This window comes from Equus caballus, chromosome 15 (genome assembly GCF_041296265.1).
Source record: "Equus caballus isolate H_3958 breed thoroughbred chromosome 15, TB-T2T, whole genome shotgun sequence".
Lineage (NCBI taxonomy): Eukaryota > Metazoa > Chordata > Mammalia > Perissodactyla > Equidae > Equus > Equus caballus.
Genome location: NC_091698.1, coordinates 81,211,007 through 81,223,057, shown reverse-complemented (window position 1 = coordinate 81,223,057; position 12,051 = coordinate 81,211,007). Strand labels below are relative to the sequence as shown.

At 50.2% G+C, this 12,051-nt stretch overlaps 1 protein-coding gene across 1 annotated transcript in view; it reads left to right on the top strand.

Annotated features, from left to right (window-relative positions):
* EHD3 (EH domain containing 3) overlaps positions 1-6,408 on the top strand; it is a 29,339-nt gene extending 22,931 nt beyond the window's left edge. The window contains exons 4-6 of the mRNA XM_001918104.6: positions 60-472; positions 1,159-1,323; positions 4,241-6,408. Coding sequence (XP_001918139.1) covers positions 60-472; positions 1,159-1,323; positions 4,241-4,768 — 1,106 coding nt within the window. The 3' untranslated portion in view covers positions 4,769-6,408. The remainder of the gene's footprint in view (positions 1-59; positions 473-1,158; positions 1,324-4,240) is intronic.
* Positions 6,409-12,051: the final 5,643 nt, after the last annotated feature.

Sequence of the window (12,051 nt, the reverse complement as noted above, 5' to 3'; positions counted from 1 at the left end):
CCCCAAACCCCAACCCTGTACCCAAAGGCCCCTCCCCCTGACTGTCCCTCTGCCGACAGGGTATGACTTTGCAGCTGTCCTCGAGTGGTTCGCTGAGCGGGTCGACCGCATCATCCTGCTGTTTGATGCCCACAAGCTGGACATCTCTGATGAATTCTCGGAAGTCATCAAGGCCCTCAAGAACCACGAGGACAAGATGCGGGTGGTGCTGAACAAGGCCGACCAGATTGAGACGCAGCAGCTGATGCGGGTGTACGGGGCCCTCATGTGGTCCCTGGGGAAGATTGTGAACACCCCAGAGGTGATTCGGGTCTACATTGGCTCCTTCTGGTCCCACCCCCTTCTCATCCCCGACAATCGGAAACTCTTTGAGGCCGAGGAGCAGGACCTTTTCAGAGACATCCAGAGTCTGCCCCGAAACGCTGCCCTGCGCAAACTCAACGACCTCATCAAGAGAGCCAGGCTGGCCAAGGTGAGGCTGCCCCCTGGGGAGATGGGCAACAGAGGTGGGGCTCAGGGTTTGGAGTGGGACAGTCAGCTGCAAGAACTGAGGGCTGCTGCCTGCAACCCTGAGCTATTGCCTGCCCATACGAGAGTGTCCTATAACTACTGCATCGTGAGCATCAGGCTTGCCAGCTCTGGCAGCTGGGGGACAGGATGGTGTGGTGGTGATGGGATCATGGGCCCTGACGTCAGATGGCCAGATTGGAGCCCAACTCCACTGTTTACTAGCTATGTGATGCCAACCCCAGCAAGGCCTCAGTCTGTGCGCAGCTATAAAGTGAGAGGCTTGTTGGAGGATGATGTAGAGTAAAGAATGTGAAAGCCCTCATGACAGCACCTGGCATCATCAGAAGTGTTCAGAATGTTAGCTGTCGTTACTGTCTTCTTCATCATCAACATCGTCACCAGCATTACCGGCCCTGTTACTGCCTTGACCTTAACCTGCCCCTAATCCCGCCTTTCCCACGCGATCTAGGAAAACAGCTCAGTGCTGCAACCATCGTGGGAGCAAGAGGGTGGAGACAGAAATTATTTCAGAAGTAGGAGCAGGAGAAGAGGAGGGATTTATGGGAGGAGATGGGGTGAGAGTCACTCTAGAGGGAACGAACGAATCAAAGTTCTTGAGCCGAAGGTCTCTCTCTGCCTGTCTCTCAGGTCCATGCCTACATCATCAGCTCTCTAAAGAAGGAGATGCCCTCCGTGTTTGGAAAGGAAAACAAGAAGAAGGAGCTGGTGAACAACCTGGCTGAGATTTATGGCCGGATCGAGCGGGAACACCAGATCTCACCTGGGGACTTTCCCAATGTGAAGAAGATGCAGGTAACCAGGGTCTGGGGCTCCAGGACAAGGGACAATGTCACATGAGCTGGCTGAGCAACCCGAGTGTGGAGTAGGCCACCCTTGGATGCCCCAGACCAGAATCAGAAGGTGGGAGATGGCCCTAGGTCTGTCTTCCCTACTGGGCTGTCGCCCAGCAGGTGTCATATGTGGACCTGGGGAGAAACACCGAGCCCCAGCGCCCCCAGTGGGCCAGGGGTGTTACATGGTGGTTGGGGTCTGATACCTCCAGTTTATGACTTTCTCCGATCACAGCCACCACAGGCTTGGAATCCTTGCCATGTGATGTGAAATTGGACAAGTCACATGACAAAGGTGCTCCAGGCCCTCAAGTGTGTAACTTAACCTCCAGGTTCCCGCTTGGGAGCAATTTGGGACACAAGCCACAGAAGAGAGGTGTCTGCAGAGGAGCTTGCCATTTTGGGGGCATATTGTAGGCCCCTTTCTTGGACCAGGGCGCATCACACATGGTTTCTCATGTTATTCCCCACATCAGTCCTCTGAGGGAGGCATTGTCACCCTCTGGTTACAGATGAGCAAACTGAGGTTTACAAAGGTAACTAACCTTTGTAATTAATTGCCTGCAGTTTTCTGAGTGTAGTGTTCACATCGGCTGCTAGTTAAAGCCGGGAACTGTCCTCATGGTCCAAGCAGGAACCACAACATACTAACTGGATCCGCTCTGAGCCTCTGTCTCTTCACCTGTAAACTGAGGCTCTGGAAGCACCCGCCTCATATGGATGTTGTGAGCATCAGTGAGATAATATTTGCAAGGCACTTGGCACAGAGCCTGCCACGGACTGTGCCCTGACAATGCAGTGGCAAGTTAGGTAAGATGTCGCCACTGGGGGAACCTGGGTGGTGAGGTACAGGACCTACCTCTGTACAATTTTTGCAAATCTTGTGATTCTGTAATTATTTTAAAATAAAAAGTGTTTAAGAATTAGGGAATTAGAGAAGAAAATAGCAGCTGATGCAGTAGTAATATTGTTTTTGCTCTTGTTGCTGCTTTTGGTGTTTAGCTTGGGAACCAGTTTCTCAGTTTAAGACTAGGGTTTCATGGGGCTGACCCCATGGCCAAGTGGTTAAATTTGTGTGCTCCACTTCGGCGGCCCAGGGTTTCACTGGTTTGGATGCTGGGTGTGGACCCAGCACCGCTCATCATGCCATGCTGAGGTGGCGTCCCACATAGCACAGCCAGAAGGACCTACAACTAGAATATACAACTGTGTACTGGGGGGCTTTGGGGAGAAGAAGAAGAAAAAAACAAAGACTAGGATTTCAGAACATCACAATAGTCCCAATTGGGCATTTTCAGTTTCCTGTCTGATAATATAAATAGAAAAAAATAAACATTCAAAGTATACATTTGTTCATATACCTAACAAACAAAGTATGCATTCGTTCATGTATCTAATTAGAGCCAATCACTAATTTCAGAATTACTTTAACATAATTTGGGTCTCTCAATCAGCTGTGGCTTGGAAAACTTTAACTTTTAGTTTCTCTTTCTGTTAAGAATGTAATGATCTGTAAGCAAACATTTGGGAAGATGACATTTGAAAGGGAACATTTTTTGATGTGAGGAATCCTTTCACAACATAAATGATTTCCCCTTCTCATTTAGTTGTCAGTCTGATGGTAGGTTCTGTAGGTAGGTAGCTGAATCGATAACATAAATGGCTGTCTTATGGGCAAATGGGTGGGGTGATGGGAGTACCCACTGTGCCCCCTGGAAAATATTGGGACCCTTACTTGGGAGCCCACCAAACACACCTAGATATGGACAGACTAGGAGAGATGCGAGGGACCTTGACAGGTTATGCCTGAGGTTCTGCCCTCCACCCCCCCCCCCCAGCCCCCACCTGCCTCCGTGGTTCAGCCCTGCCCTGGAAGGGAGGTGAGAAATGCCCAAGCTAACACTTGCTCTTGAAATGTAGCTGTGGGTGTCGTCTGAATTTTTCTGCAGTGAGCTCCATGTGCTTGTCCTTGACACTGTCCCCTGGGCACTGGCCTCTGCCCAGCATCCTGAGATTGCTGTGGCCAGAGCCAAGGCAGGAGCGGAAAGCTCTCACCTTGTCACTATGGAGGCCAAGGAGAAGCTGGGTATTCCAGACGCAGGACCTTTCAAAATTGCAAAGATGTGCAAAATGGAGCCTATTTCTTTTGCTGTGTGGTGTGAGTGTTGTGGGAAGGCAAGGAGGGGAGATTTCACAAAATCTGCATGTCTGCTGTGTCTACTATGTCAGAACCCTGGGGCAAGAAGATGATATTTGCAAACTCTCTCCAGGTAACTCCAGTGATCATCCTGATTAAGAACTGCTAATTTGGGAATGACCCTTGGCTTCTATTATGACTTATTTTTAGTTGCCTATACCTCAGTTTTTCATTCCCTAAATGGGGATAGAATGTGGTTTCCCTCCCTCAGAAGGGTGCTGGGGGTGCGAGTGAGATAATGTCATGAAGGCATTCTCAGGGTTTTCAAGTGTAACCTCCTTAATAAAGGAGAGAGACACACATGCCTAGTCTCAGAGGGGCAGAGATTCAAGAAGCATGCAATAGCCAAACGTAACTTAAAGAGAAATTTAATTATTTGCCTTCTAGAACAACATTAAAGAGAATTCAAATGATGAGTCAAACCAATATATGTCAAATTTCCATTTCTTCCCCCATCCCTGCAACTGTTCCACTCTCTCCTGACAAATTCTGCCTGGAGCCAATGTGCCTTTTTCTTCCTCCTCTCTCATATCTTTTTTTATTTTGTGATGTGGATCAGCTTAGCCTCCGGGCCAAAGGGCTATGGACATTCCAGCATTAGTAGAAGGCAACGTCCCCACTAAGGGGAAGGATCTTCTTTCATTGTCTTTATCCTCACGTTCTGTTCTCTCCCTCTTCCCAGGACCAGCTGCAGGCCCAGGACTTTAGCAAATTCCAGCCACTGAAGAGCAAGCTGCTGGAGGCAGTAGACGACATGTTGGCCCACGACATTGCCCAGCTCATGGTGCTGGTGCGCCAGGAGGAGACACAGCGGCCCGTCCAGATGGTGAAGGGTGGAGCGTTCGAGGGCACTCTTCATGGTCCCTTTGGGCACGGCTATGGGGAGGGGGCCGGGGAGGGCATCGATGATGCTGAGTGGGTGGTGGCCAGGGACAAGCCCATGTATGACGAGATCTTCTACACCTTGTCACCGGTGGACGGCAAGATCACAGGTGCTAATGCCAAGAAGGAGATGGTCCGCTCCAAGCTGCCCAACAGCGTGCTGGGCAAGATCTGGAAGCTGGCTGACATCGACAAGGATGGCATGTTGGATGATGAGGAGTTCGCACTGGCCAACCACCTCATTAAGGTCAAGCTGGAGGGGCATGAGCTGCCCAATGAGCTGCCTGCGCACCTCCTGCCCCCATCCAAGAGGAAAGTCACTGAGTGATGAGGGACAAGGGGTGGTTCAGAGCAGGCAGGTGTTAGAGGAAATGAGGGAGGTGATGAGACACACACACACACGCGTGCACGCGTGTGCAGATCTTGAGAACTGCAGTGCAGATGAGAGAGGACAGTGATCCCCAGGTTTCCAGGCTGATCTTTGTTTGGACGCATCTACAGGTTCTCAGCATTGGTAGAAAAACAAGGGCACTCCCAGGGTCGCAAGTTTCAAGCCTAGGTCTCCATCCCTCTCTCCCTCCCGTCTTCCGCTACACAGAGACCTGCTTTCTCCCGGAGAGGCAGTTCACTTGCCCACAGATGGCCCACCCACCTCCAGATTTCCTGGACTCTGAGCAGATGGAAAGGCTTTTCACTTCATAGGCAATTCACGTTGTTTTCTTTGCTCGCTCCCCCTCTTTGGCTTCCCAATGTGAAATCTGCTCCGGGGCTGGGAAATGAGGGAGGCGAGGAGGGAAGCATCCTCGGGGAACCAGGTCCCAGTCTTGGAGTTCATGGCCCTGAGCTGTTTTTTCCAAGACTTAGGCTCTGTCTGCCTCAACAAACCTGGCTTTGAACCCTGTTGGCACTTCATTTGAAAGAATCCCAGTGAGGGAGGGAGAAGAGAAAAAATTGACAGGAAAGAATGCAAAGAAACTGTCCTCTAATCCTCTACTCAGAGCCGATCAAGGTGGTTTTATTCCAGATTTTGTGAGATTCATATTCTTTCCACCCGGCCTCTGATGTTTGGAGGCTCATACTCAATTACATGTATCCAGACCCCCCCGTGAGCCAGGAACCGTGTTAGGCACTTTATGTACATTATCTACGTGGCCCTCGCTCCCCGCAGGGAGGTATGCCTTAGTCCCCCTATTTTGCAGATGAGGAGCCCGAGTCTCAGACTCTAAGTGACCTTCCCAACATCACAGCTCACACGTGATGGAGAGAGGATTCAAAGCCAGGGGTTCAGAGTCTTCCCTCTGCTGTGACAATGTGTGCAGGATTCCAGCTCTGCTAGCCCATGACGAATCATGGAGAACAAGCCAAGCATGCAGGTCCCCTCAGCCTCCCACAACAGGCTGGTGCAGGAGAAGGGCTAGGCAGCATTTGGTGGGCCTTCAGTCTGGCCATCTGTCACATCACAGAAGCAAACCGTGCCTTCTGGCTGTGTGCCTCACATCCCTAAAATTGCAGAAGTCCAACAGCGCCAGCAGGAGAGTGGGCCGGCCTGCTGGATGATGTTCGAGTCTGTCTCTGTTCCACCTCCCACCAGTAGCCTGAATCATCCAGCTCCAGTGCAGCCACCAACTCTTAGCAAGTGGGACCTCGTGCTGAATCTCAGAAGGCCAACTTGAGAGCTCTGAGGTCTTGTTCCTTGCAGGACCCCCAGTGACCCTGCAGTGTCCTTGGCAAATCCCCACCATTCTCAGTGCCCCACTCCCTCCTTCATAGTCTCTCCCTTGCTTCGTGGCCACTGAACTGGTCACTTTGTATGGTATGCTTCTAACTGTGATGGAAAACAAAAACAAGTATAACTTATTTTATATCTATGTTGAGACTATAGAGAATATTCTATGTATCTATGTGCTCACTACTGCAGTGCGTTTGTCATTAGTATTCTTGTTAATATATCACATTTATCCTTTGGTACCCACTTGGCCACAAAGCATCATTCCAGGGGAGGCTGAGGGAGAGGGGTTGGGTTCTTACTGAGGGTTTCTCCTGGCATCTTTGGCAGAGGATTGGTCTGCCCATAGCCAGCATCCGCCAGTAGCATCCCCTTGGCCTGGTGCCTGTCCAGGCCCAGTGACTATCCAGGCTGACTTCATGGAACCATTGCTTCCTGGAAATCTCGAGTGGAGATGGTCCCCAAACCTTAGGGCTTCCTTCTGCATCCACACATTGCTTTTTCACATGTAATAAAGCCTTCTTCAAATAGAGCGTCAAGCCCAGCAAAGGGACCATTTCTTAGCTCTACGCCTTTCTTTGAGCTAAAGGAGAAATTGGAAGGAGACAGCAGAGGAAGGTGTAGTTTCTGTCTTTTTGTTTTAGAAGAAAGAGGGGTGTCAGTCCCCTCGCCGCACCCGCCCCCCCGCCACTTCATGCACCACCTTCCTGCCTTACGTCTCCCTGCCTGTCTTCCCTCCCTTCTTCAAGACTCCACCCCAGAGAGATCTATATGGCATGAGAATTCCATGATGACACTTCTCCCATCTCCCAAGAAAGAGGAAATAATGCTTGAGGCTCCTCTCAATGGGTGAGGGGACAGTTGAGGACTACTTTCTCTGGGACTGGCCCTCTGACTCTTGCTGCCTTGACCTACTGACCTTGTATAGAGGCCTAGGGAGACCTCATGCCTCAGCCTGGAAAACATTTAATCTGGAAAGCAGAGACTCGTCGTGGCAGTCTCACAGGCAAGAATCCCTCGAGACCCCACTGTCCTGTCTCTCCCTTCCCCACACCACTTAGCCTGGGCCACAGAAATCGTCAGACAGGAAGAGCGACACCCCACACCCCTGCCCCAGCAAAGCTTGCCCCCGGCGCCTAAAAGCTAAACTGTGACCAAAGTCATTGTGTCCAGGTGCAGGGGACCCTGCTGGCGATGCAGGACCTGGCCTCAATTTGCAGAGTGCTGAGAGGTTGCCCTGAGTCACCCCCACTCCTATTTATGCTCTCTGTTCCAAGAGCCTACATTTATGTGTTAGCTGGTCAGAATCAGCAGAGCTATCTGGGGAGAACAGGCTTCTTTATTTCCCCTATGAGATACTAACTGGCCTCCATACGTATTCAATCCTTTATTCTTTAGTTTGTCCATCCATCCACCCATCCATTCTTTCTTTCACTCAGAAGATACTGAGACCCTCTGGCAGGAAAGGCCCTAAGGTGAAGATAGCAATTCATCCATTGAGATATTCAAAAATACTTAATAGATGCCATCTGTGCAGGAGGGACAATTCTAGATGGATCAAATCAAGTTCCTGCTGTCAAAGAGCTCACAACTTCATAGGGAAGTGAGGCATTTATACAAATATTGACAATACAATGAGGGACCATGACAGGTTCTGGGCAGCAAAGTGCAGGCAGAGCGAGGGCTCGTGAGAGACAGAAATAGCTTCCACCTGGGGAGAAGGTGGTTGGAGAAAGCCTGGGATAAAGATGTGGTACTTGAGCTGAACCTGAGAAACCTTTTGGGGTCCGCTCTTGTGCCTATCATCTCACCCTCTCATCCAAGGAAGATAGGCAGCGTTTTTATACAAAAGTAAACACACAGCATTCCCAGCCTGCAGAATCATGACTGACGGAGAAGCTCTGATGTATTTGAGGAAAAGCGTGATTAGAATTTTGCCTCTGGGGACTGTGCTGGTTTTTCACAGGCCATTTTTAAGTAAAAGTTTTATCAGTATCTTGAAAGTTGAAATTTTCAGTGCCCAGAAGAAAAGAAAATGGTAATGGGCGATGTAGGTTATCCTGGTTGCAGCGATGAGGGGAATGGAAGGATGTGGGGGCGCGTGCTCCCCTCAACCTCCCACTGAAGGGAATTAGTGCTGTTCACCACATTTTGGTTTCCTGGTCCTTCTGGCACAGGGAGGATTGGATTTGCCACCTCCTAGAAGTTAAGCGAGCCCTGTGCCTTGCTTTGGTTGGTGAAATACGAGTGTAAACAACATGTCCCTTCTTTGCAAGTGTACCATGTTCTGCTTTTCCCGCTTCGCCAGGAATGCATGTGGGAGCAAGTGTGAAGATGGAGCCCACGTCTCTGGGACACTTTGCAATCCCTTCCCCCTTCCCAGTCTGCACTGGACAGGTGACATGAACAAGATACAAACCCCAGTCGTTTTAATTTTAAGCCGCTGATAGTCATGGGTTTTAACCCATGTGGGCATAACCTAGATTATCATAATCAAAATACCTAGTCAGTTCTTCCAGTAGTTTAAGACTACCATTGGAGCAAGTGTAAAGGAGAGAAAGTCTCCCAGGAGTCTGAGTTCCTGCCTCCTGAAGAACCAAGTCCACCTGAGGAGGAAGGCATTGGAGATGTAACAAAATCGCTTCGTGTCTGAGCCATATTCTGCAATAGCACTTTTTTTCTTTTTTTCAATTGTGTTAAAATACACATAACATAAAATTCACCATCTTAGCTGTTTTTAAGTGTACAGTTCGGTGGTATTAAATGCATTCACATTGTCACGAACATCACTTTTTAAGCTGGAGAACTTTGCACTGATGGAGTCAAACACTAATAGGGTCTGTCTCCTTTCTGCAATAATACAGACACTGGGGATTGACTGGGCATTTGTCTGCCTAAACCCTAAACAGAGCGTGTACAGGTCAGAAAGAGGAAGACTACAATTCCCAGACTCCCTTGCAGCCAGGTTCAGGATGTGATTTCAGGTCCTGCCAACCAGATATACTCATGGGAGAGTTTGCTGAAGCCCATCAAGCCAGGGGCAGACCCAGCAGCTATAACAACAGCTTCCTGGCTTTGCAGCCTCCTCTATACTCAAGGAGCCAGAGGTCTTGTTTGTGAGGTCAGTTGAAGCAGGGGCCTGCACTAGTGACAACACTGTAAGTGACCTTGTGCCACCTGGCATTTGCCCTCCTAACTTTGGTGCCCGATGTACAGAGGGGACCTAGGCAGTAGCAGGGGAGGCTTTGTGGAGCGAGGGGTGTGTGTGTGTGTGTGTGTGTGTGTGTGTGTGTGTGTGTGTGTTGGGAGGCTACATTGAAATGGTTCTTACTGGATAAGTCAGGAGGAAAGGGTATGGCAGTGCTTTCCAGAGAGAATGATGGCTGGGGAATTTTCAAAGGAATAATCCTTTTCTAAAGATCCAGAGGGTATGCTTGTGTGCACTTAGAACATTTGAGACTATAAAATAAGGAAATGTTAAAAGTAGCAGTTCTATCTCCTCCCTTAGAATTTCAGGAAGGGCGGTTCCCCCACCCCCACCCCAGGGAACATCACTGAAGCATAATGGAGGCAACCGTGGCCTGAGGGCAGGTCAGCATGTCACACCATTCCCACACAGCATTACTTGGAGAAGAGACCGGAAGTTCAGGGACAGGGGAATCAGTCAGGCCACCTGAAAACCAGCACCAGGATACACCACATGCCTCTCTGTGGCTCCATTTATTTTCCCCTAAGTCAGGATCATTTCAATCTTTCGGAGATACCGTGAGGACACAAGGAGACAGTAGATGGGAAACTCGCTGTTAACGTAAACACCCTGCACACGGAGTTTTGTTGGCATATGCTAGAAGAGGAGCAGTTCAGGGAAGAGGCGGGAATCCTGCTGATGGGAAGGAAGGAAAGCAACCAAGCCCCAAAAGGCACAGAGGGAAAGAGAATGGAAGAGATGTGGCGGCTCTGGGAGGAGCAATGCTGACAGAGAGTGAACACCTGAAAGGTGCTGGGGGCCCGGAGAATACCTGTGGGTACCTGCAGGCCCTGGCCTACTGTGGCCTCCTCACCTGGCTAAACACACAGCCTTGCGTCCTTGCCTGGTCTCCCAGCCACCATGATCTGGTGCTGACGTGGGCTATGAACACTCAAGGTGCACTCACTGGGGAGAGCTTGGAGGGTGCATGACAGCCTGGCTCCAGTGCAGGCCACCTAGGAATGTCATAGGTAATAGCACATCCTCCAGTGCACTGAATGCACGGCCCAGATGCCACATGTTTATCTTCACTCACAAAGTTTCAGAATCACGCTCCTGTGTGACGTAAAGTCTCCTTTTCTGCCAGCCAGTGTCTTTTCATAGCATTTCTTCATCCTTTCTAAGACAAGGAGCTAAGGCAGTAGCAAATGCCAGATCAGTGTAATGAAGAAAGGACCCTCACTGCATCCCAACCCCATCAGGGGATGGGACTGGGATTTGATTAAGCTTTGGGAGAATCTCAGATTCACTCGCAGAATGATGACACTGGTGAAACCTGACTTCAGTTCAAGTTTCCTCGCTCACAGGCCACTTCATCTCCTGTCCCTCTTTCTCTTGCTCTCCTTCCCACCCCCTTCCAGGATGTCAGAGGATCACCTCTCCCCAACGGGGTGTTCTGTCCTCTCCAGGCTGGCGATGCACACACACCCATGAACATACATGTGTACACACACCCCATTCCCATGATCCATGTCTGTCCCATCCCACGGAACTGGGTCTTGCTATGGGATCATTGACTGATCTGAGGAACCAAGAGTCTGCATATGTGACCATGGGATCAGTTGCTGCTGCCATGACTTCAGTCACAGGTATGAGCTTAGCAGGAGCCCAGTGGGAGAGAGGTTCCTGGCAATCTGGCCGAGAAGAAGGTGAGAGATTCAGGATCAGGCAGGTGTTGGGAGACGCCACCATGCAGGCACCTGCTCATATGCAGGCTTCCCCTCTGGATTTTATCTACTTCCTAAATGCCTCCACAGCTTTCTTGGCAGTACAAGGCAATTCCCCTCATTCCAGAAAACCCTACTTCTCAGGAACACGCCATGGAATGAAAAGATATAAGTCACTGCAGGGAAGTCAGCTGGTGCTTCTTGCCCCGAGCAGAGCAACTGTCCAGGCCCCAGAGCAGATGCAGCTTGTCCTTTTGATACCCTGGCAAGTCCAGCAGCCACAGGAAGTGAGGCTTGAGATAATGGAAGCCCTGAACTCTGCAGTGACATTTCCTGGAACTCCTTGAGATGAAGAGAAAACAAGCAAACTGACTCCCAGCTGCAGCACTTGGCCAGATGTCACTCCTCAGCCCCAGGGATTGACTGAATGTCTAGTTTGGAATCAGGTCTAGTGGTCTGTGTAAAGAAGCCCCCCTTTAGGCACCGAGGATTTCAATCACGCTACCTTGACAGGATAATGAGAAAAATCCTCAAGCCAGGATTTTCTAAGACCCAATTCAAATTCTTTCCCCAAGCAAGTGTGACACCTCCACCTCCACCATCATCACCTCCATCTGCACATCCCTGGGGCTTTGGGATCTCCATCTGCCTGCTGCCACCATATAGCACTGTCATTCACATGCTTGTTTAATTCGGCCATCCAGATAATAAGCTCCTTAAGGCATGGAACGTGCTTAGCACCGTGCTCTGGATGCCTTGCTGTGTCACCTAGACTGTCCTTGAGAGCTTATTTCCCCAGCTGCGGGTATTGCTGCCAGCTGCCAGCCCTCACCTTCAAGCTGTCTCCAGAAATTGCCTTCAACTGCAGAGATCTGCCGCTCCTGCCCCCATGCCACAACCTCTTCCCAGGGGCAGCTGCATCCAATGAATGGTCAATGAGGGAATATGAAAGCCTGGCCCCTGCCCCAACC